This window comes from Oncorhynchus kisutch, linkage group LG26 (genome assembly GCF_002021735.2).
Source record: "Oncorhynchus kisutch isolate 150728-3 linkage group LG26, Okis_V2, whole genome shotgun sequence".
Taxonomy (NCBI): Eukaryota; Metazoa; Chordata; class Actinopteri; order Salmoniformes; family Salmonidae; genus Oncorhynchus; species Oncorhynchus kisutch.
This window is the reverse complement of record NC_034199.2, coordinates 5,530,108-5,556,355: the sequence shown is the minus strand read 5'-3', so window position 1 is coordinate 5,556,355 and position 26,248 is coordinate 5,530,108. Positions and strand designations below refer to the sequence as shown.

Sequence of the window (26,248 nt, the reverse complement as noted above, 5' to 3'; positions counted from 1 at the left end):
CCCCTCGGGAGACTGAAAAGATTTTGCATGGGTCCTCAGATCCTCCGAAAGTTATACAACTGCACCATCGAGAGCATACACCATGTATGTTGTATCACCGACTGCTATGGCAACTGTTCAGCCTATGACCACAAGGCGGTACAGAAGGTAGTGTGTACGGCCCAGTACATCATGGGGCCAAGCTTCCTGACGTCCAGGACCTCTAAACCAGGCGGTATCAGAGGAAGGCCCTAAAAATTGCCTAAGACTCCAGCCACCCTAGTCATAGACTGTTTTCTCTGCTACCGCACGGCAAGTGGTACTGGAGTACTACGTCTACGTCCAAGAGGCTTTTTTTTTTTTACAGCTAATCAAATGGCTACCCGTTCTATTTGTATTGGTATTCTTTTTACACTGCTGCTATTCGCTGTTTATTATCTATGCATAGTCACTTTACATCTACCTACATGTCCATATTACCTCCATTACTTCAACTACTTCAACTGTTCAACTGCACAATGACTTGGTATCGGTACCCCCTGTTTATAGCCTCGTTGTTGTTATTTTATTTTGTTGCTCGTTTATTTTTTACTTTAGTTTATTTAGTCAATATCTTTTTAGCTCTTATTTTTCATAAAAATAGATTGTTGGTTAAGGGCTTTTAAGTAAGTATTTCACGGTAAGGTTGTATTCGGCACATGACAAATACATTTTTATTTTACTTGATCGATATTATGCATCTAGCCATGGTGCCTTTACCAAGATTGGAAACTATTAGGAACAATTAGAAACCTCGTTACTCTCCCTAAGATGTTTGGAGTCGTTGATGCAGAGAGAGAAGAATAAGAATAGGTTTGAAGGATATCAGGGATAGAAGACCTACAAGTGGTGGACAACGATGCGAACAAATGAGGGACATGAATAGGACTATTGAGCAGTGGTGGAAAACAGTACCCAAATGTCATACTTGAGAAAAAGTATAGTTTTGTTATAGAAAATGACTCAAGTAATAGTGAAAGTCACCCAGTAAAATACTATTTGAGTAAAAGTCTAAAACTATTTGGTTTAAATTAACTTATGTATCAAAAGTAAATGTAATTGTTAAAATACACTTAAGTATCAAAAGTAAAATAATGAATCATTTAAAATTCCTTACATTATTTATTTACGAATAGCCAGGGGCACACTCCAACACTCAGACATAATTTGCAAATGAAGCATTTGTGTTTAGTGATTCCGCCAGATCTGACACAGTAGGGATGACCAGTGTTTAAATTGGACCATTTCTGTCCTGCTAAGCATTCAAAAGTACTTTTGGGTGTCAGGGTAAATATATGGAGTAAAATGTACATTATCTGCTTTAGGAATGTAGTGAAGTCAAAATAAACGTTGTCAAAAATAGAAAATAAAGTACAGATACCCCCAAAAAACTACTTAATTAGTACTTTAAAGTGTTTTTAAATAAGTACTTTTCACCACTGCTATTGGGTGACTACTCATGCACTTTTGGGTGGGGCATTGTCATATTGTTGTCTTTCATCCATGTGATTCAGTTTTTTAGTCTACCACCTGTACCTTTATAATAAACAATAGAGAGGGATATTTTAAATTATTTTCAGATAGGCTTTAGGAAGACAAATTGAACGAATTTGCAAATGAAGCATTTGTGTTTAGTGATTCCGCCAGATCAGACACAGTAGGGATGACCAGTGTTTAAATTGGACCATTTCTGTCCTGCTAAGCATTCAAAAGTACTTTTGGGTGTCAGGGTAAATATATGGAGTAAAATGTACATTATCTGCTTTAGGAATGTAGTGAAGTCAAAATAAACGTTGTCAAAAATAGAAAATAAAGTACAGATACCCCCAAAAAACTACTTAATTAGTACTTTAAAGTGTTTTTAAATAAGTACTTTTCACCACTGCTATTGGGTGACTACTCATGCACTTTTGGGTGGGGCATTGTCATATTGTTGTCTTTCATCCATGTGATTCAGTTTTTTAGTCTACCACCTGTACCTTTATAATAAACAATAGAGAGGGATATTTTAAATTATTTTCAGATAGGCTTTAGGAAGACAAATTGAACGAATTAACAAGATTAACAGTACAACAAATGTGAATCAGTTTTCAGATAATGAATTGAAGGTTGTGTGTGTTATGGACTTTGTTGCATGGCTCCTTATCCACACAGGGCCAGTGTGGCTGCAGGTTTGTGTTCTAACCAAACAATAACACACCTGATTCAACTAATCATGTCTTGATTGAAGTCTGTGATTAGTTGATTTGTTGAGTCAGGTATGGGTACTGGTTGGCAAGAGCAAAAACCTAAGTCCACATTGATCTGTGTGGAAACGATTGGACCCCCACTGTTATAAGTGCTACTTTCATGATGAATAGCAATGATCTGTTTATTTCAATAACTTTAGGGGAGATTAATATAATCCCATTATAAATAAGAAATGTCAGTTTGTACGTTTTGAACATTCGGACATTAATTAAAATGTATTATTTAAGAGATGGGCGTATTTGGAACACCCATGGGCTTAAAGGGTACACTCAGTAACCACTAAGCCCAGTCCAGACTTTTCACATATTTTATCTAATATTTTTTGTCTTATTAAAACATTTTGTAAGTAAAGTCATAACTTCACGAGAGATTCATCTTTCATTTTATATTCACTTTTCTTACAAAATTAGGGCAGTATATGTTAGAAATGTCTAAATTTAGATTTTGGTGGGCTTAATAGTTACACTTACCCTACCACTTCTTAGACTTTCTTTCAGTGAGAATGACAGATCTATAACTCACATTTCTGTGTACATTTGGTCAGGTCGCCCAAAAAGTGATATAATGCAGCTTTAAGTAAATGGTTTCCGTACTTGATTCTTACATCGTATGTTCTTGCTCTCAACAGCCATTGAACAACGCTGATTTTATAATTCCAGTGGAAATCGATGGAACAGTTCACCAGGTAAGCACGACTCTTTTGAGTTTAAATTCTTAGCCTTCTTTCCTTCATAGCTCCACAATGGAATAAGCAGTAAAGTTGCCCTGACCTCAAATACAATTATATAATCTATTTTCTGTGTTATCCATGCTATCTCCTCAGTTTTGAAAGTGTGCCATTAGTTCAAAGTGGTCTCTTTTCTTTTTACCTTTTTCCTACCACTGTTTACTCACCGGTGCTATAGTGCTAGTACACTAGCCTAGCAACCTGACAGAGCTTTGGCCTTCTCTGTGGACGGGTCTCAGCAGCCGGTGTCTATTTCTGTGGGCTGACGAAACAAGGAAGTACTGACTGGCTTCTCAGAAATCACCGGGCCCATCAATCTCAGTCCCTAGAACAGAATCTGCCCAGCCCATTGGAGATCACATTGGAGATTGCAGATACTGCTGCAGTTTTGCTTAGTTTAAAGGCAAATTTTGGCCAGAAGACAGAAGATAACACCTGTTTTATACCCCAGGCCTGGGTCTGTTTCAAGTAATCTAGGATAGGCTTGTTTAAGCAGGGAGAGCCTATTCGGGATGACTTGGTTCAGGAACATTGCCGATAGCGTCATGCTCTTTCGAGGAATCGAGCAGAACTTGAATAAAAGTTATATATTGAAAGGCATATCCTTCCATATACAGATAATAGGCTACACCTGATTGACCATTCCATGTGGAAATGTAGGGTCATCTGGCATTTATGAAGTCTGATATGCTGTCAGAGGTGTTAACCTCTCTTTCAGTCTCTTTCAACGTCTCATTTTTATGTCCCAACCCATTAACCTCAATATCATCTGGCACCCCATAACAGTAAACCTGGACAAGCAAGGCAAGGTGCAGCCAAAAGTCACAGATGAGAGGGCGTAGGCACAACTATTGCTCCAAAAATTATTAAAAATTATTCCTCGATTCAAAAAGTAGTTTAAAGCATTAACGTCTTGAGCAAAGAAAAAATACAGTCAACGTTTTGTAAATAATCTGAACTATTTCCCCATGTCTTGTGTTTCTATTACTTCAGGTGTATGTGTTGAAGCGACCCCATATGGATGAGTATCTCAGACGAATGGGGGAGTTGTTTGAGTGTGTTCTGTTCACTGCGAGTTTATCCAAGGTGAGATCATGTTCACTGAATGCTGATTGACATAACTACATTAAAGGTTGAAAGGATCTAACTTTTAGTCAACTACTAGGCTTAAAGGGAAATTCGGGATTTAACAAGTTAAATGTTAGATGGTTCCCCATCCTGAAAGTAGTCTACGGGCAAGGAGAAACTGTAATCCATGGTTCTGTTTTCTTTAAACAGCCACTACAAATGTAAGCTAACTTATGTCCATGCTATCTAACAATCAATGGAAGTGATGGGGGCATCTAAAATACTGAACGTTCCCTTTAAGATTGTGACACGTGTTTGACATGTTTTATTTACAATTCTTAGAAATTTAGCCCTGCCATTCTAATATCTTACTCATAGACACGGACTTCATTTACATTTACATATGCATCACACACACACAGCTTTCTGTGAACTACCATCAGTGACAATGTTGTGTGTTTTTTCCTGTTGTGCCAGTATGCCGATCCCGTCTCCGACCTGCTGGATAAATGGGGTGCCTTCCAACACCGTCTCTTCCGGGAGTCCTGCGTTTTCCACCAAGGAAACTATGTGAAAGACCTGAGTCGTCTGGGCAGGGACCTCAACAAGGTCATCATTGTGGACAACTCTCCAGCCTCCTACATCTTCCACTCTGATAATGCTGTATGTCATTCATACTTCTATCTACCAGTATACTATACTAAGCCCTCTATTCAATCAACTGCAGATAAATGAGAAACTGCACTGCAGGTTCACTCAGAAAATTGCCGTTGTTTCAGCGGTGTTTAAGAGAAACTGACACTCTTAACTATTTTACAGAAATGAAACAAACAGATAATCATAGTATTGTCCCAAAATATAAAATGTGTGATTTATTCGTCAAATGTACTTTACAAGAGTTTTTACAAATAGTTTCTATTTGACTCAAAATTCTATAACATATAGTACAGCATGGTTGGCAGCATTATATGGATGCAGTCAATGCATGATTAATTTAATTCAGCGCTAAATCATACAAAACAAATAGTTGATTCAACATACAATTGTACGGCAACCAGCTGCAATAGGATTGTGAGTTTACTCAGCAAAAACGTTGTTGAGCAAACTCACAACAAAAAGTTTGCGTGAATTTGTGTGAATTTTGTTGAGGAAACTCGCAATACTATTGCAGCTGGATGTCTTACAATTGTATGTTGAATCAACATATATTTACTTACAGTTCAAGTAGTCTAATAAATATATCTATCAGGTTGTAAATCACAGCTAGTAAATTGGCTGCCTCCAGCCATTCAGGTGATGCACTGTTTGTTTAATTTGCTCAATATTTTGGGACAGAAATGGCAGTGATTGGGAATCTCAACACAATCAATTCAGCTAGTTAAAAAGTATAATGATCACAAGATTGTGGCTAATAGCTAATCTATTTACGTACTGTAGACCTACTTAATTAGCAAGCAAGATGGCTTGATACCAGAGTTGTGGACTCGAGTCACATGACTTAAACTCGAGCCTGACTCAAGTCACACATAAGATGGCTTGAGACTTGACTTGATATAAAATAAAATAACTTGAGACTTGACTTTGACTTGGAGCCTCAAGATTTGGGACCTGACTTTGACTTGAGACTAATGACTTGAAATTTTCTGGCCAGGTTTTGCAATGTTTTGTCACCCATTTGGTAGAGCATGGCATTTGCATTGCCAGGGTTGTGGGTTCGATTCCCACAGGGGACCAGTACAAAAACGTATAAAATGTATGCACTCACTACTATAAATCGCTCTGGATTAGGGCTTCTATTAAATTACACATGTAAATGTACATTTTGTGGCACAGAGGGAAAATCTCAATTGCATACACCTCACGTCCTTTCTCCTCTCAAGTTGCAACGTTTATTTCCCATTTGCACAGGATACAACAGGTGTAAAACAGTACAGTGACATTTTTACCTTAAGACCTCTTTCCCGACAATGCAGTGATAAAATAATAATAGAAACTAGATGGTATTGTACAATTAAAGGGATTTGTTTAACCAATATTTTTGTGGTTGTGGTAAAAGTTTAAAAAGTTTCACTTTACTCTTTAAAGCAAAGCATATTTAAGTATGTATGGTTTTGAAAAATGTTATAGTTGTGGTAGTGTCTGCATTTAGTAATGGTTATAGTTATAGTAGACTGGTTATAGTTGGAAAAGGTAGAATAGCCTGAACATATGAATGTTGGCTTTGGCTTGAACAGTTCAAGAGTTACTGTTCGTGAGTTACATTATGGTAATTAATGCACATTTATAGTTATTAGTTAATATGTTTGAAAGAATTTGAAGTTAGGAGAGCAAGAACCTGTGAAAGTTTATTTGTTTTTTTCTAGCATGATGAGTTCAAGAGTTACAATTATTGTTGGTAGGTATTATATGCTAATTTATGCACATTTAAGTAGTTATAATTTATAGTGCAGACCAGAGTTAGTGTGTAACGGAATTCAGAGGTGGAAGAAGGATCGGACCAAAGCGCAGCGTGGTAAGTGTTCATGATGATTTATTCAAAATGACCTGAACACTGAAATACAAAAAAATAAACGATGTGAACAAAACGAAAACCGAAACAGTACCGTGTGGCCCAAACACTCACACGGAAACAAACACAAACCAAAGTGAAACCCAGGCTACCTAAGTATGATTCTCAATCAGAGACAACTAACGACACCTGCCTCTGATTGAGAACCATACTAGGCCGAACACAAAAACCAACATAGAAAAACAAAAATAGACTGCCCACCCCAACTCACGCCCTGACCATACTAAAATAAAGAGTAAAATAACAGAACTATGGTCAGAACGTGACATAGTGCGAACCAGCGCTAGCTAGCAACACCTAGGACCAGAGTTGGACCAGAGCTAGTGCATTCCAGAGTAGTAGTTGTGGTTCAGTAGTTTTGTGGTCTTACCTTACCTTTGTGTGTTTTCAGTTGTTCTCAGTAGTGGTTAGTAGTTGTGCTCAGTAGTTGTGTCGTTGTGGTTCAGTAGTTGTGGTAGGTGGTTGTGTTGTTTTGGTCATTAGTTGTTGTCAGTAATTTTGTGGTTGTAGTCAGTAGTTGTGTGGTTGTAGTTAGAAGTGGTCGATCATTTTGGTAAGTACAGTACGTGTGTGGTTCAGTAGTTGTGGTAGGAGTGTGGTTCATTAGTTTTGGGCAATAGTTATGTTGTTGTGATCAGCTGTTTTGTGGTTGTGGTCAGTACTTGTGGTTTAGCAGTTGTTGTTGTGTTTAGTAGCTGTGGTCAGTAGTGGTCAACAGTTGTGGTCGGTAGTTTTGTGGTTGTGGTCAGTAATGGTCAGTAGTTTTGCTAAGTAGGTGTGTGGTTCAGTGGCTTTGTTTAGTAACTACAGTTGGATGTACTGACATTCTCTAAAATGACTTATAATTCATAATTCTCTTGCAACAGCTCTATTTGACATTCCTGCAGTCAGCATGCCAATTGCAAGCACACTCAAAACTTGAGACATCTGTGGCATTGTGTTGTGTGACAAAACTTCAATTTTTTTTGTCTTCAGCACAAGGTGTACCTGTGTAATGATTATGCTGTTTAATCAGCTTCTTGGCAATGGACAAATGCTCTCTAACAGGGATGCAAAACAACATTTGAGAGAAATAAGCTTTTTGTGCATAGGGACATTTTTTTGGGAGCTTTTACACTTCAGATCATGAAAAATGGGACCAACACTTTACATGTTGTTTATATTTTTGTTCACTATAGTTTAAAAAGTATAAAAGATACAGTATCAAAATGTGTGTACAAGCACACTATTCCAGATCAATATGCACATTTTTAAGTTTTAATTATGTTTCTAGCTTTTAATTATGTTTCTAAGAAACAACTAACTAAATAAGCTAAAGTAAAAAATTAAATAACAATAACGAGGCTATATACAGGGGGTACCGGTAGAGAGTCCAGGTGGCCATTTGATTAATTGTTCAGCAGTCTTATGGCTTGGGGGTAGAAGCTGTTAAGGAGCCTTTTGGACCTAGACTTGGTGCTCCAGTACTGCTTGCCGTGCGGTTCTGGATGGCAGGAAGCATGGCCTCAGTGATGTACTGGGCCGTATGCACTACCCTCTTTAGAGCCTTACGGTCGGATGCCTAGCAGTTGCCATGCTAGGTGGTGATGCAACCGGTCAGGATGCTCTTGATGGTGCGGCTGTAGAACCTTTTGAGGATCTGGAGACAATGCCAAATCTTTTCAGTCTCCTGAGGGTGAAAATGTGTTGTGGTGCCCTCTTCACGACTGTCTTGGTGTGTTTGGACCATGATAGTTTGTTGGTGATGTGAACACAAAGGAACTTGAAACTCTCGACCTGCTCCACTGCAGCCCCGTTGATGTTAATGGGGGCCTGTTCAGCCCTCCTTTACCTGTAGTCCACGATCATCTCTTTGTCTTGCTCACATTGAGGGAGAGGTTGTTGTCCTGGCACCACACTGCCAGGTCTCTGACCTTCCCCCTATAGGCTGTCTCATCGTTGTTGGTGATCAGGCCTACCACTGTTGTGTCGTCAGCAACCTTATTGATGGTGTTGGAGTCGTGCTTGGCCACACAGTTGCAGAGAGAGGTGTATGGACCCAGGGACCTTAGCTTAGTGATGAGCTTTGTGGGCACTATGGTGTTGAACGCTGAGCTGTAGTCAATGAGCAGCGTTCATTGAACGGTGAACGGTGTTGTTTTTGTCCAGGTGGGAAAGGGCAGTGTGGAGTGCGATTGAGATTGCATTATCTGTGAATCTGTTGGGGCGGTATGCGAATTGGAGTGGGTCTGGGGTTTCCATGATGATGGTGTTGATGTGAGCTATGACCAGCCTTTCAAAGCATTTCATGTTTACCGATGTGAGTGCTGTGACAGTAGTCATTTAGGCAGGTTACCTTGGTGTTCTTGGGCACATGGACTATGGTGGTCTGCTTGAAACATGTAGGCATTACAGACTCGGTCAGGGAGAGGTTGAAAATGTCTTGGTAATCCGTCTGGCCCCGTGACCTTGTGAATGTTGACCTGTTTTAAAGACACTTGCTCACATTGGCTACGGAGAGTGTGATCACGCAAGTCCTGCCACATCCGAAGAGCGTCAGAGTCAGTGTAGTAGGATAATAAAACATTTAACTAAAATAAAAACCACAAATGAGGTGGGTTAGAATCACGAAAATCACGGAAATGCAAGTACTGTGTATACAGGTCAATGCTAGTACCTTATTAAATGTGCAGGGATACTGGAGTGGTTGAGGGCGGTTTCATACATAAAACATGACTGGTAGTACAAATATATAAAACTTATGGTACTACACTATTGGTAATATATACATGTAAACAGGAGTAATAGTTACCAGTAGCAGGATAAATAGATAAATACTAATGGCAAAATAATCAATCGAAAGTGGTGTAATGGAGTCACTCGATAGGCTGAGGGAGAGCAGTAGTTGTTAGCCATTTAACAGTCTTATCACTAGGTGATAGAAGCTGTTTAGGGGTGGGTGGGACTTCTGGCTTTCTCCTCCAATGGGTTTTGAGAAGGACACGAGGAGTATGCAATTGAGATTCTCCCCAAGCAGCATCGTCCCTTCAAAAAACGTACAACAGATTGGCTAGCGAAACCAACACTCAACCCTCTGAATGGACCAGCAAACTGCCAATCAACACAGGTAGCTCCTGAACAGATTGCTGATTTGCTGTACAGCTATACAGCTATACAATCGCGTGCAGCACAAAGTCAAATTGTAGGGAGGGAGGAATTATGTGGCGATCAATCATTTTAACTGCTTACTTTGCAAGCTCACCAGCAATAGGGCATCAAGCAACAATTGCCAGCATAGGCCTAATGGTATTTTGGTATGTCAAAATTGCTTGGAATTAGTCATTTACTTATGAAACTTGCATTTGGTGTTTGTTGATAAATTTCATTAATACTGGGGCGAAGATGCACCAAAGGCTTTTCTTTCCGTCTAATCTGACAGTAATTGCTAGCATTTAATCATTCCATCCCTGTCCCATTTATTGCAACACTTAGACATGTTTCATGATTGAGGTACGGGTTTGTCCGTACATCACTTGGCCAAGAAAGAACTCTCCAGGAAAAAGAAAGGCATTGTATGTTTCCTGATTAACTATTCAAGGTGTGATTGTGGTAACGTACAGGAGCTCAAGCCATTTTGTTCTCCCAATTTGGAATACCTCACTATCAAATGCCATCTGCATTACCTAACGAGAGAATTCTCTTCCGTCATCGTCACAGCTGTTCAACATATATATATATATATATATATATATATATATATATATATACATACATACAGTGGGGCAAAAAAGTATTTAGTCAGCCACCAATTGTCCAACTTTTCCCACTCAAAAAGATGAGAGGCCTGTAATTTTCATCATAGGTACACTTCAACTATGACAGACAAATTGAGAAAGAAACATCCAGAAGATCACATTGTAGGATTTTTAATTCATTTATTTGCAAATGATGGTGGAAAATAAGTATTTGGTCAATAACAAAAGTTTATCTCAATACTTTGTTATATACCCTTTGTTGGCAATGACAGAGGTCAAACGTTTTCTGTAAGTCTTCACAAGGTTTTCACACACTGTTGCTGGTATTTTGGCCCATTCCTCCATGCAGATCTCCTCTAGAGCAGTGATGTTTTGGGGCTGTTGCTGGGCAACACGGACTTTCAACTCCCTCCAAAGATTTTTAATGGGGTTAAGATCTGGAGACTGGCTAGGCCACTCCAGGACCTTGAAATGCTTATTACGAAGCCACTCCTTCGTTGCCCAGGCGGTGTGTTTGGGATCATTGTCATGCTGAAAGACCCAGCCAAGTTTCATCTTCAATGCCCTTGCTGATGGAAGGAGGTTTTCACTCAAAATCTCACGATACATGGCCCCATTCATTCTTTCCTTTACACTGATCAGTTGTCCTGGTCCCTTTGCAGAAAAACAGCCCCAAAGCATGATGTTTCCATCCGATGCTTCACAGTAGGTATGGTGTTCTTTGGATGCAACTGAGCATTCTTTGTCCTCCAAACATGACGAGTGTTTTTTACCAAAAAGTTATATTTTGGTTTCATCTGATCATATGACATTATCCCAATCTTCTTCTGGATCATCCAAATGCTCTCTAATAAACTTCAGACGGGCCTGGACCTGTACTGGCTTAAGCAGGGGGACACGTCTGGCACTGCAGGATATGAGTCTCTGGCGGCGTAGTGTGTTACTGATGGTAGGCTTTGTTTCTTTGGTCCCAGCTCTCTGCAGGTCATTCACTAGGTCCCCCCATGTGGTTCTGGGATTTTTGCTCACCGTTCTTGTGATCATTTTGACCCCACGGGGTGAGATCTTGCGTGGAGCCCCAGATCGAGGGAGGTTATCAGTGGTCTTGTATGTCTTCCATTTCCTAATAATTGCTCCCACAGTTGATTTCTTCAAACCAAGCTGCTTACCTATTGCAGATTCAGTCTTCCCAGCCTGGTGCAGGTCTACAATTCTGTTTCTGGTGTCCTTTGACAGCTCTTTGGTCTTGGCCATAGTGGAGTTTGGAGTGTGACTGTTTGAGGTTGTGGACAGGAGTCTTTTATACTGATAACAAGTTCAAACAGGTGCCATTAATACAGGTAACGAGTGGAGGACAGAGGAGCTTCTTAAAGAAGAAGTTACACGTCTGTGAGAGCCAGAAATCTTGCTTGTTTTTAGGTGACCAAATACTTATTTTCCACCATAATTTGCAAATAAATTCATTAAAAATCCTACAATGTGATGTTCTTGATTTTTTTTCTCGTTTTGTCTGTCATAGTTGAAGTGTACTTATGTTGAAAATTACAGGCCTTTCTCATCTTTTTAAGTGGGAGAACTTGCACAATTGGTGGCTGACTAAATACTTTTTTGACCCACTGTATGTCCAAATAGCCTCTTTTGTTAGGGCGTTTGGTAAACAAATCCAAAAGCGCGTTCCGTTCCCGCCGAACATCGGACGAAAAGTTAAAAAAGTTCCGTTACAGCCCGTAGAAACTTGTCAAACTATGTATAGAATCAATCTTTAGGATGTTTTTAACATGAATCATCAATAAGGTTCCAACCGGAGAATTCCATTGTCTGTAGAAAAGCAATGGAACGAGAGCTAACTCTCTCGTGACCGTGTCTCAGAGCCTGTGGCAATCTGCCAGACACCTGGCTCAAACAGCCCTTATGAGCCCCCACTTCACAGTAGAATCCTCAAACAAAGTTCTAAAGACTGTTGACATCTAGTGGAAGCCTTAGGACGTGCAACATAACCAATATTCCACTGTATCTACAATAGGGGCTGAGTTTTAAAAAAACTACAAGCCTCAGATTTCCCACTTCCTGGTTGGATTTTCCCAGGTTTTCACCTGCCATGTGAGTTCTGTTTTACTCACAGACATCATTCAAACTGTTTTAGAAACATCAGTGTTTTCTATCCAATACTACTAATAATATGCATATATTTCTATCTAGGACAGAGTAGCAGGCAGTTTACTCTGGGCATCTTATTCATCCAAGCTACTCAATTCTTCCCACCTGTCACCAAGAAGTTTTAAGCAAGAATAAAGAATAGGCAAAGTGATCGTGTCAGGCGAAAATGATTTAAAACGTTTAACCATTGCAACATTTGATGTACTGTACAGTCAAATTCACCATGGTGGTCTGAAGCATGCTATACATTTCACAGCTGGCAAAGCCTCATCGTGATTGGTTATTCCCCATCATTTGCAACAGGTCAATGAGCGTAATCACTATCTTTCCTTTGAGGTACCTCAAACTGTCGTGATTACCAGCTGAGAAACTTTTAGGAGTTAATTTTACTCCTGGCTCAAAGTTTGTCAGAGCAGTGTCTTAACATCATCGTTAAACATACTCTGAGCTGAGAGTCTTTTGTTGTTGTCTTAAAACTGGTTTTAACAGGGTTCCTAGGACCTTTTCTGAGAGGTTTTGTGGGTACAGGCCCTGGTCTATCCTTCGTTCTAGCAAGATGCACGCAGTAGTACACACCATAACACTCAGTGCCACTTGTTTGCCTCTCCACGAACCCAAAGGCTCTTTTTAAGAGCCACCTAATACATTTAAATAAGTGTGTGTGTGTCGGGAAGGTGCTGTCAAAACTATTTAACGAAAGAATGGTCAAAATATCTCCTACAAGAGGCAAACCTACAATGTTCTGATCCACAGATGGGAATTCTAACCATTATACTCTGAATCCTGTTCTTCAACAGACCATTTAAATGTCTGTAAGCGTTCATCCCCCCCAAGAAAATCTTAATTCGCCCAGTAATGTTGATTTATCTTGCTTTGTTAAAATATAAAAAGTCTAAAACGGTTGATTTGTTGACAACAGACTCATTTAATCAAGTAGTTAACCATGTTAGCATTTAATTTATTTTGACTGTATGCTGCTGTACATTTAGTATGATATATGTTAGCTAATCAAAACAAAATCATATTATTTGGCTAGCTACCTTTATTTGCCTGTTTGTTAGCTATCTAGCTTTCAGATGATTGGTGTTACAGAGGCTAGCTGCTGGACTTTGTACAAGCTATCTAACGTTAGCTACCTAGCTAATCAAAATATCTGTTTGTATTTATTGATTAACCTCAGCTTGAATACCACCATATAACTAGCTAGATATACATTAGCCCAGGTTTATTTGCATACACATCTTATGACTGGCAGCATGGTGCTAGCAGCTGTGTTGTTGCCGAGCAACCAACCCAGTGTTATGGAAAATATGTTAGCATTGTCAGAAAGCATCTTTATTTCTTAGCAGATGGAAATGTGCACGTGAGAGTGATAAATTATACTTTTTATAAAAACTGTTGCACCTATAAAGTTAATTTGTGAATTTGATCTATTGTCGTGTCTATAATTAAACCTTTATTTAATCATGGAAGTCCCATTGAGACCAATGTCTCTTTTGCAAGTGTTGCCCTGATTCACAGAATGCAGCATAACAATACAGAGTACATTAAAGGGAATTAATGACACAAATATTACAAAAAATCAAAGGCGGGAGCGGGAGAAATACTATTATAAAAAACACATACATTCCTCTGTAAACGGGTCATTTAACAATGTCCTGAAATTACCAAAAGGCACTAGTGCATCCAATTTTAGAGTATACTGAAATGTATTCCATATATGTGCCACGTAAAAACTAAAGGACGTTTTACCTAAATCGGTAGAGACCAATGGAATTTCAAGAAATAGCCATTCCTGGGAGTGAGTAACGTATTTCATACTTTGGTATGTCAGGAGCAGGGTTTCCATTAGCCGGCTTTTGGCCGATAATAAAATAAAATGAAAAGCCAATCAATAAAACTGTTGCAAGCCAAAATGACCAGGAAAATAAAATCTCATTGCAAAATAAACTTTCATTGTATTACCACGACTACCGGCAAAACAGTTCGTCTTTCAATGACCCACGTGGGTATAACCAATGAGGAGATGGCATGTGGGTACCTGCTCCTATAAACCAATGAGGAGATGGGAGAGGCCGGACTTGCAGCGCAATCTGCGTCAGAAATTGGAATGAGTTCTATTTTAGCCCTTGGCATCACAGACGCTCGTTGATACGCTCGCGTATCCGGTCTGGTCAGCATGTAACTCTTTGTATTCAGGACAAATAGTTAATTGCTTTGACACATTTTTTGCAGTATTTCTTTAGTGCCTTGTTGCAAACAGGAGACATGTTTTGGAATATTTTTATTCTGTACAGGCTTCCTTCTTTTCACTCTGGCAATTAGGTTAGTATTGTGTAGTAATTACAATATTGCTGACCAATCCTCAGTTTTCTCCTATCACAGCCATTAAACTCTGTAACTGTTTTAAAGTCACCATCGGTCTCATGGTGAAATCCCTGAGCGGTTTCCTTCCTCTCTGGCAACTGAGTTAGGAAGGATGCCTGTATCTTTGTGGTGACTGGGTGTATTGATACACCATCCAAGGTGTAATTTATAACTTCACCATGCTAAAAGGGATATTCAATGTCTGCTTTTAACATTTTTACCAGGGGTTGGAACCAAAATGATTTTCAATAGTTTCGTTTCGTTCTGAACAGAAACATTATTTTGTTTCCTTCCGTTCCACTCTTCCAACCAGCAAAATAAACTTCTGAACCTCAACATTAAATTACTTCACCAATCAGCAGGTAAGCGATTTAATCAGTTTAGGAAAGTCATTATGAGCAAATATTTATTTTGCCGTAACAAGCATGGTTGAATCATAATGAAAGACAAAGACACTATCCATGCAACTTATGTGACTTGTTAAAGCAGTTTTACTTCTGAACTTACTTAGGCTTGCCATAACAAATGGGTTGAACACTTATTGACTGTAGACATGTCAGCTTTTCAGTTTTTATTCATTTGTAAAAAATATGAAAAACATAATTCCACTTTGTCATTATGGGGTGTTGTGTGTAGGCCAGTGACAAACAATCTAAATGTAATAATATATTTTAATTTCAGACACAACTAAATATGTAAAAATTCAAGGGGTGTGAGTACTTTCTGAAGGCACTGTATTGTCTTAAAGAAGCTAATTATCCTTGATTCCTTTATGGCTAAGCGATGCTTTCTGGGGAAGTATTTTGAATGAATTTCTGTATTACTTTACAGACAGGAGTAATTATATAATTTTGGCAAATTTATTTCAATTTAGTTCCCTAGCCTATTGGACCCACCGCTATGTAATTTCTCTCCTGTTCTATTGGTTCATACTTTCTTTCATTGTCCGGAAGCCAAAGGCACAATCCTAGTCATATTAGCAACCCGTCCTCGTTGTAGCATCTTTAGATTCCCCCTTTTTATAAGTTTCTAATAGAGATTTTCATCTGTCACATATGGTACCGCTCTCATCAGGAGTGCTGTTTAGAATTATGTTTTCCCTGCTTTATTACAGGAATTGTATGTTCTGTTAAAATTAATTACCATAACTAAATGCAGTGGCGATCAGTGTCATTTAAGATGAGGGAGGACAACATTTTTATGAGCATGGCCTTATTTCTATTACAGCATATTGGATGACTCTGATTCATATTCCATTCACCCAGTTCAATGTAACAGAGAGAGGTTCAGGCTACTCTAATTTCCCTATACCCACCATGAGATTGCTACAACCTAACATATGAATGAAAGTTTACAACATAGGTGCACACAGGTTGAAAGACAAAATTGAGGTGACAGACAGTGACATTCAATATTGTCTTGCACACTCTTGCCTGTTTCTATAGGACAAATTCATGTATGTTTATCCCCGTTTTGTTCTGTTTGCTTCCATTTAAGAAATGTTTTTCAACAGAATCGGCGTAATGATTACACCACTGATCACGCGTAAACACAGTTTCATAGCAGCCACGTTATATTCCTTCTTGCATCTATGCGCTGTCCTCCTCTCACCTCTTCCCTTCGCTTGTTGACTTCAATGCACAACATATCAGCTGTATGTGGCCAGGCGAAAAAACCTTTCCGAGCCAAACCGCTACACACAGCCTACATCATTGTCACCATATTAGCTAAAGTAACGTCATTGTCAACATAGCTAATATAACAAATTTGTTCGTAAACCTGCTATAATCATGCAGAATTGAAAGCATTCGTCAACTATCACTTTGACTCATTGTGTTTGTTTTAGACAGATTTGTTTCTGTATATTTTTTCAGAACAGCATGTGTGATATAACTTATCTTTTCTCTGCACCAAAATAACGTCTGTGGCTTCCATAGTTATGTCATTTTGGTGCTTACATAGGTAAAGAATTTGCTCCAATGGAGAAATGGGAGATGGGTGTAAATGTACCGAACAGCATGCACCCTCTCGACCTATACTTTCTGGTGGGGATGTAGTGCTTTCGTGGATCTTCTAAAGTCAATAAAAATGTATTTTCAATATATGACCTATTCATAATAATGTGGATTTTTACATTCTTATGAATTGGTCAACTGTTCAATTTATGAATTAGTTTCATATCCGCATATACCATTACTAAATGTAAATAAAGGGAATTCGATATAACTAAATCACTGGTTCACATAGATTTGTGTCTAAACCTGACTTTGTTTATGACTTCACCTCTTCACACACACAGGTCCCTGTAGCATCCTGGTTTGACGACATGGCTGACACAGAGCTACTAGATCTCATCCCGTTCTTCGAGAGACTAAGCAAAGTGGACGATGTCTACGATACGCTCAAGCAGCAGAGGACTGCAAGCTAGTGTGTAATCAAACACTGGCTGCAACTTTTCACCACGGGGGCCATGGAGGAGGCTGGTGGTTAACAAGCTTCAAGTTTCTTCCCACTAGAAGGACCAGCTAGTGTCTCTCGGTCGTTGTCACCCAGCGAATTCCATTCACACACAACCTCATGGAGGCCACTCAGTTTGGCACAGAGACAGAACTGGGAGGAACTACTTCATGACAAACATCGAAAAGAGTGTTATAAGTAATTTTTTCAATTTTGATGCAGTAATCCCCTCATGGTTACAACTTTTCCTCCTGAAGAGAAGGTTGAACAAAGCCCTTTTTTGTGGGACGGTGATCATTTAAGCAGGCAATAAAGTAATTTTGCAAAGTAATTGGTGAATACGATATGAAATACTGAGGGTGTTTATATTGAGATCAAGATAACTCAACCCAATCGTTTAAAGACTGTTTCCAAAAATGTCCTAATGTACCGCAAGTATATTATTTTTGAATTTTACCATTTTTCCTTACCCAAACGTTACTGTATATCGAGTGTTTTCAACCTTCAATACTATTTTAGTAAATTATTCACTACAACATGCACACTTGTGATTGTGTCAAGGATGTACGATTATCAACAAGGATGCACTATGTAGCAACACAGCAAATCATCGTATTTTGAACATTGGAAAAGCTGTCACATGCACGTGTATGTATGTGTTTGTATTTTTATTCCATGTCAGCTGATTTAAGATCAGATTTGAAAAAGATACAGCAATAATGTTCACCTTAGTGAAATAGTCAGCATTTGATATTAACTGTAACAGCAATTAATTATATCTAGTTATGCTCTTTTCATCATTAATCAAGTTGAATAAAAACTGGAATCACATCAGATGTGACATATGATGTGACACATTATGATGACATATTTAGCCATTATATCAGTGAAGTGTTTATGCCCGTTTGAAATGTATTACACACAGAGAATGCCTTATTCATGATTTGCCAATCATTCACTTAAAGTAACTGCCCAGAGAATTTCACTTTTAAAAGTTAATATTCTGTTAACTCATATCCAAATTAATGCTGTTGGCTTGTCTTATACTCGTATTTGTGGCCAAAGCATAAATTGGAGAAAAGAAAGAGCCACCTCAAATGTATGTCTCAAACAGACCGTTTAAATAATGCTTGCGATTTCCTCATAGAACATAATATAATCTCCCCGAGGAGGGTGAGCAGAGCAATCAGCGGTCTTGAGGAGGATGAGGGTAGGCAGGGTAGTGGTTAGAGTGTTGAACTAGTAACCGGAAGGTTGCAAGTTCAAACCCCTGAGCTGACAAGGTACAAATCTGTTGTTCTGCCCCTGAACAGGCAGTTAACCCACTGTTCCTAGGCCATCATTGAAAATAAGAATTTGTTCTTAACTGTCTTGCCTAGTTAAATAAAGGTAAAAAATAAATAAAAATGAGCTGCCCAGTCAGCGGTCTACTTGCATTAATATTTTGAATGACGATATACGCCCACACCATTCTGTTGGTGGGGTACGCCCATACCATTCCAACACAGAAAAGCTGCTTTTTAACATACTGAATTAAAACATTTTTGGAAGGAATACTATTTCACTTATATTGTAAGTAATTATAGATCATATTTCATAGAAATCTGGAAACACTGGGCAGTTACTTTAAATGAGTCCTGTACATTATTAAGTGATGCTCGAATTGCCTTGGTCTTCACTACTTACCACAGCCACAAAGTCATTAACCCACCTATTTCTAAAATGTATAATGTTTTTAATCCTAACCCTAAACCAAACCCCAACCAAATTGCTAACCAAAAGCCTAACCCTAACTTTAAATGACCAAAAAATCTATTGTTAGTTTTCATAGATTTGTATGATATAGCCTATTTTTACTTTGTGACTGTTGCAACTAGTGAAAATAATTGTTTTTCCTCATCAATCTACACACAATACCCCACAATGACAAAGTGAAAACGGTTTTATTCGTAATTTTTGCAAATGTATTAAGAATAAAAAACAGATACCTTATACATACGTTTTCAGACCCTCTGCTATGAGACTCAAAATTAAGCTATTTCCTATTTCCATTAATCACCCTTGAGATGTTTCTACAACTTGATTGGACAACTTGATCAACTTGATTACAGCTGTGGTAAATTGAATTGATTTAACATGATTTGGAAAGGCACACACCTGTCATCTATATAAGGACCCACAGTTGACGGTGCATGTTAAAGCAAAAACCAAGCCATGAGGTCAAAGGAATTGTCCGTAGAGCTCCAAGACAGATCTGGGGAAGGAGGAAACCTGGCACCATCCCTACGGTAAAGCATGGTGGTGTCAGCATCATGCTGTGGGAATGTTTTTCAGCGGCAGGGACTGGGAGACTAGTCAGGATCGAGGGAAAGATGAACGGAGCAAAATACAGAGATCCTTGATGAAAACCTGCTCCAGAGCGCACAAGACCTCAGACTGGGGCGAAGGTTCACCTTCCAACAGGACAAAGACCCTAGGCACAAAGCCAAGACAACGAAGGTGTGGCTTCAGGACAAGTCTCTGAATGTCCTTGAGTGACCCAGCCAGAGCCCGCACTTGAACCCGAACAAACATCTCTGGACTGACCTGAAAATAGCTGTGCAGCAATGCTCCCCATCAACCCTGACATAACTTGAGAGGATCTACAGAGAAGAATGGGAGAAACTCCCCAAATACAGGTGTACCAAGTTTGTAGCGTCATACCCAAGAAGACTCAAGGCTGTAATTGCTGCCAAATCAACAAAGTACTGAGTAAAGAGTCTGAATACTCATGTGAATTTGATATTTCAGTTTTAAATTTTTTATAAATGTGCCAATATTTCTAAAAACCTGCTTTTGCTTTGTCATAATGGGGTATTTGTGTGTAGATTGATGAGGCTAAAAAAACTATTTAAATCGATTTTTAGAAGGCTGTAACATAACAAAATTTGGAAAAAGTCAAGGGGTCTGAATACTTTCCGAATGTGCTGTATATTATCAGCTCTATTCATTGTATTTCTATCTGCAACATTCATAATTCCACATCCCAGAATACACATACCTGTATACGGATAGGCAATGGCATACCTGTGTGACCGGAGAGTGGAGAGTAGTCCAATGACCACATGCCTTGTAGTTGGACAGAATGACCATAGACTGATGGGTCTTTCAGCCCTAATATCTGATGGTTAGAACTACAAGTGCCAATGTAGATGTGGTGAGAAGATTTGGACAGCTTTCAGTATTTAGCCAGTTGTTTTGATACTTTGTTTTACTCATGTTAAAGATGTCATGTTTTATATTGTGGATTAACTGATATGGGCAAAATCATATGTGCTAACTTGGAATAATTATAGTACGCTGTCCAGGTGGGGAAATGGTTTGTAATCCATATGCTGGAGATGTATGTGTGACATTTGGTTTTTAACAAGTACTTGTACTTGACCTTTTTGATATGTGATATCATATTGCAAGTCTAATGTAGTAGTCATTCAACCTGTACAGTCAGTTGAGTGGGGAGCCTTTTCATAGCTCCTTGTATTACATGCCTTGTAAAGATCCTAATTTACTTTATGACACTTCCTGCCGTGCTTGCTTACACGTGACTACTTGTCTGTGCATGCGAGTCTGCGTTACCTTAAAAGTAAAATGCAGCATTCATTTGACAAGATAGACATCATTCGATACAAAAAATCTTTCAATTACTATAATAATTTGCTGTTTTGTTTCACTGCATGCAACAAGTGCTGACATCCGAGTGAAGAAACTTGAGCTAAATCAAGTGTTTGAATCAGTTAGAGCTGCTCGTCAATTTTAAGAATAGAAAGAAGTAGAAAACGATTTGTACTTTACCATAATAAAGCATGATTTATTGAAAGAGGTAATATCCCATTACAATTATTCCTGCATACACTAATGGAGCAATTCAATACAATGGGGGGTGTTGGAAACAAATGAAATTGAAAAGAAAAAAATAATATGGAACTGACATCACTTCATATGAAAACCATATTCATTAATTATTCAATACAATATATATTACTCAGGTAACTCTGCATTTAAACTTGAATATAATCTAAGAAAATTATCAATATTAACTACCTTTCTAAATTAACCAATTTTGGCCCAATGTATTTATATTACAAGCCCAATACTACTTGACAGAACCCATTCTTCATAGTAGCTTGAATTTCTGCCTCCACAAAACAACTTCAAAATGTAAAAAACGATGTCTATACAGTGGACACGTGATGAAAAATACAAATGAAATTATGCAATTATAAGTAATGATGATAAAGAAATTTGAGAGCGAGAATGGCGCTGTTCCTCAAACAGCTTGACTGACTGACTAAATGGACACTTAAAGTAAATAGAACTAATGGAACCTTTTAAGAACCTTTTTAAACTTAGGACTGAATCCTAACTTGAGAAAAATGTGTATCTCAAAGTTCTAGATAAATGCATTGATGTCAAAGGGAGATTTATGTGAAAAAGTTGGTAGCTCGTTAGGATTCGTCACTTCTAAACAACTTACAGTTTCTCAATACTTGCTATAAGTAACCATTATGGCCCAAATTCTGACATAGGATGCCAGTGCACAACTCAGACTTTTGCATAAAGCATGCATTCATATCTATGTCAGATTTGCAAGCAAATGCCACTCAAACATGGATCTCAAGTTAGGATTCGGTCCCACGCCTGTAATCAATTGCATTCTCCAACTGTATTTTTACGATTGACTTTAGAACACATTTTTATATTACATAAAATGTTTATATTACATGTCATTTTATGGATGAATTACTTGCTCGTATTCAGAGAGACAATTTAGTCAACTCTGTACGTATGTTGGTTGATATTTACCAAGAGCCTCTTTAGAGGACATTGTTTCAAGTGAATAGGGGTATCAGCATTGGGAAATAATTATACAAAATATTTCAATAACTTATTGTTCATTTTGACACAATATTCACCCCCTTTTTAAAGACAGCAATATATCTTACAATTCTATTCCATACATTCCAATTTCACATGACAAATATGAACACAAATAAATTGGTGAATAAAATATCGATCCATCTCATTCTGATGTTGACACTGCATCACGACGATACTGCGTCTGTCAAGGATCACCTGTTGAAGAGTAGAAAAAAATACACAAATACTCAGAACTGTCAATCCTATGACAGTATGTTCTATTCAAGCGAAATGGTAAACAGGTTTCCCCAATAAGACAAGAATGTGCATTTGTTATGCTAATTCACACAAATGTCTATAGTTATAGTTGATACAAGTTTTTTAAGGGATTTGAAGTTAAGATAGCCAGAACACGTGAAAGTTTGTCTTTAGCTTAAACGGTTCAAGAGTTATCACCCCTGTGTAACGATCATGATGTTTAATTCATTTCTTGATATTCCACACCTGTCATGTGGATGAATTACCTTGGCAAAAACAAATTGCTATCTAACAGGGATGTAAACAAATGTGTGCATTTTAGAGAAGTAAGTATTTTGTGCCTATGTAACATTTCTGCGATCTTTTACTTCAGCTCATAAAACATTTATATTTTGTTCAGTATAAATATTGTTTAAGTTCAGAAAGTATAAATGCTATCCAATTTTTTTAATCTAAATTGGGTCTGTTTGGGGTGATATCTTAACTCAAAATAGCAGAATAAATATAATTATAATACAACTATGAGAGAAATCTAGAGTTGTGCATTGTTTTGAAAGCACACCTTATCTCTTTGGCATGACAATTGTTTTTGTTTTATTTAATCCTGAAATACAATAATAACACAATGGTTTTGATTGAATAGGGACAAACTGTCAATTTTAATGCAGCTGCATAAATACTACAATGCAGGTTCAATTGAATTGGGGACATCCAGTAATCCTCAAGTAGCCACCATGAGCCAAATCCTAATATAAGAGCCAAGCTTCGGTCTCCTGAAAAACAATCATCCAAAATATAGTATAAATGTTGCAACTGCATAAATACTACAGTAAAGGACGCTATAAGTAGCCTGTAATCTTAAGTCTCGCATAATGGCTCAAGTGATACAGTAGGAGAAATGAGCTTGAATTAAAATATTTATATTTTCGGTAAAAAATACAATCGGTTACACTTACGGCAAACTGACCACATTTATTGTGATGAAGGAACATAATACTTATTAAATTTTAGACCATGTTATAAAATTAAAAGTATTTTATTACTGTCAGCCTGTAAATATAGCCTTAGACGTCTTCCCGGGAAATGTCTGACCTAGATGTCAATGCCAATGGAGAACTGCACATAAACACCAAACATAGCTTACAGTATGTCACACATCTCTCGCCATGTGCCGCTGTTATGCCAAATCACATGTAAAAGTTAAAGGGTTTGCCTACTCTTGACGTGGAGCTCGGCGCTGCTCTTGGCTTTTCCCGATGTGAACTCCACCAAGCCGTTCATGTCAACAGAGGTCTGTCGGAGGGTGAGGCGGTGGACCATGCCCATCTTCTCTAGGCTGACTTTGGGCCCCTGCTGCAGGGCCTCCCCCTTCAGGCTCCACACGGGGGCTTTGAGGACGGGGACCGAGACCTCACACTCGAAGCAGGCCTCATCCGGGGCAACCACCTCCACGCTCTTCAGTTCCCTCACCATCAGGAGAGACTGGGCTGTGTTGGCCAGAGAAAGATAAATACATTGAGGGAACACTTAAAAGTACACTCAACAAGATGGCATCATAATCAATTACAAAACAACATAAGACCACATTGTCACCAAAATTCAGATGTACAACTACTGCCAGTGTTGGCCTTTCACAATTTGCACCTTCCCCAATAATGGCTGTTTTGAAGTCTGTTGTCCATGTTGTATGAGTTTACCCCGTTGTGTTTGAGGATGTCACCTTGCTAAGTATACCGTTAAATATGATTATACAATACACTCTATTCATTATATGATGAATTAAATAAGAACCAAGTGACTCACGTGTACAAGTTAATTGCAGATAAGGGGCATGGAACAATGCTTGAATTGAATTTATAGCACTTTACTTTCATACTTGAGTAACACAAAGTACACTAGGAACAACATGTTGATACAATGTTGTTACATAGTACTTTAGTAACTGCATTATAATTGCACAGAACTAGAGTTGACCTATAATCCTATCAAATACTGAACTGAGTGAGCTGCAGTGTGTAATGAATAGGAATGTCTTACTGCCATGTTCCCAGTAGATGGAGCTGATATTCAGGATACCGATCGTTCTACGCTCCTGGTAGAAGTTGCCCTTAGACAGATCTAAGATCAGCCTACTCTCCCCAAATCCTAACAATTAGGGGTTGCAAAACTTAACTTATATTACTGATCTTGCTGTATTACTGAATACAATTTCTATTCATTTGAATTTGAGACAAATACTGTGGCTGTATCAACACAATAAATGGAGTGGGACGTGGCCTCATTTTGACCAAAGGCAAATCTTCATGTCAAACATCTGACAAACTTTGATTGTGGAGTGAACTGACACTTTAATAGATTATCTTACCTTCTACAGTCAGTTTCGCAGAGCATGTGTGCTCTCCAACCTGCACACTATAGGTTCCCTCATCGTCCAGTGCCACCTGTTGAATGACCAGCTTGCGATAGCAGCCCTCACTGCAGATCTCAAAGCGCTCTGAGGGCAGGATGACATTGCTGCCTTTGTACCAGCGGATACTGCACCGAGGGTTGGATACTGAGCAGTCCATGATCGCACGACTCCTCTCAAGAGCTACCTTGTCCTGGAGAGGGTTCGTTATGTTCAATGGAAGCTCTGCAAGGATAAAATACAAATTTGCTTCATTTCCGAATGTGTCGCAAGGTGTGTTCTGAGACCTGACAATAATTGATTTGGACAAGTGGCAGGCACCAATATCAATAATTCTATATTTACCTACAGTACCAGTCAAAGGTTTGGACACACCTACTCATTCAAGGGATTTTCTTTATTTTTACTATTTTCCACATTGCAGAATAATTGTAAAAAACACATGTATTAACAAAAAATTCAAAATATATTTTCTATTTGAGATTCTTCGAAGTAGCCCCCCTTTGCCTTGATGACAGCTTTGCACACTCTTGGCATTCTCTCAACCAGCTTCGCCTGGAATGCTTTTCCAACAGTCTTGAAGGAGTTCCTGCATATGCTGAGCACTTGTTGGCTGCTTTTCCTTCACTGTGGTCCAACTCATCCCAAACAATCTCAATTGGGTTGAGGTTGGGTGATTGGAGGCCAGGTCATCGGATGCAGCACTCCATCGCTCTCCTTCTTGGTCAAATAGGCCTTACATAGGCCTGGAGGTGTGTTGGGTCATCGTCCTGTTGAAAACAAATGATAGTCCCACTAAGCGCGAACCAGGTGGGATGGTGTATCGCTGCAGAATGCTGTAGCCATGCTGGTTAAGTGTGCCTTGATAAATAAATCACAGACAGTGTCACCAGCAAAGCCCCCACACACCATCACACCTCCTCCATGCTTCACGGTGGGAACCACACATGCGGAGATCATCTGTTCACCTACTCTGCGTCTCACAAAGACACAGCGGTTGGAACCAAAAGTCTCAGACCAATGGACAGATTTCCACCAGTCTAATTTCCATGGCTCGTGTTTCTTGGCCCAAACAAGTCCTCTTCTTTTTGATGTCTTTTAGTAGTGGTTTCTTTGCAGCAATTCGACCATGAAGGCCTGATTTACGCAGTCTCCTCTGAACAGTTGATGTTGAGATGTGTCTGTTACTTGAACTCTGTGAAGCATTTATTTAGGTGCAATTTCTGAGGCTGCTAACTCTAATGAACTTATCCTCTGCAGCAGAGGTAACTCTGGGTCTTCCTGTCCTGTTTGCGGTCCTCATGGGTGCCATCATCACGCTTGATGGTTTTTGCGACTGC

The 26,248-nt window shown here is 38.7% G+C and overlaps 2 protein-coding genes across 8 annotated transcripts in view; one reads left to right on the top strand and one right to left on the bottom strand.

The window, feature by feature from the left end:
• LOC109871232 (uncharacterized) overlaps positions 1 to 18,662 on the top strand; it is a 34,686-nt gene extending 16,024 nt beyond the window's left edge. Inside the window, exons 3-6 of the mRNA XM_020462039.2 lie at positions 2,897 to 2,953; positions 3,989 to 4,081; positions 4,541 to 4,726; positions 17,190 to 18,662. Of these exons, the coding sequence (XP_020317628.1) occupies positions 2,897 to 2,953; positions 3,989 to 4,081; positions 4,541 to 4,726; positions 17,190 to 17,318 (465 nt within the window). The 3' untranslated portion in view covers positions 17,319 to 18,662. The remainder of the gene's footprint in view (positions 1 to 2,896; positions 2,954 to 3,988; positions 4,082 to 4,540; positions 4,727 to 17,189) is intronic.
• A 2,504-nt stretch (positions 18,663 to 21,166) lies between these two features.
• The window catches only part of obsl1b (obscurin like cytoskeletal adaptor 1b), a 73,689-nt gene continuing 68,607 nt past the window's right edge, over positions 21,167 to 26,248 (bottom strand). For all 7 annotated transcript variants that reach the window (XM_020462270.2, XM_020462271.2, XM_020462273.2 and 4 more), the window contains 3 exons: positions 24,867 to 25,133; positions 23,719 to 23,988; positions 21,167 to 22,459 (listed from right to left, as the gene is read on the bottom strand). In XM_020462270.2, coding sequence (XP_020317859.1) covers positions 22,449 to 22,459; positions 23,719 to 23,988; positions 24,867 to 25,133 — 548 coding nt within the window. In that variant the 3' untranslated portion in view covers positions 21,167 to 22,448. The remainder of the gene's footprint in view (positions 22,460 to 23,718; positions 23,989 to 24,866; positions 25,134 to 26,248) is intronic.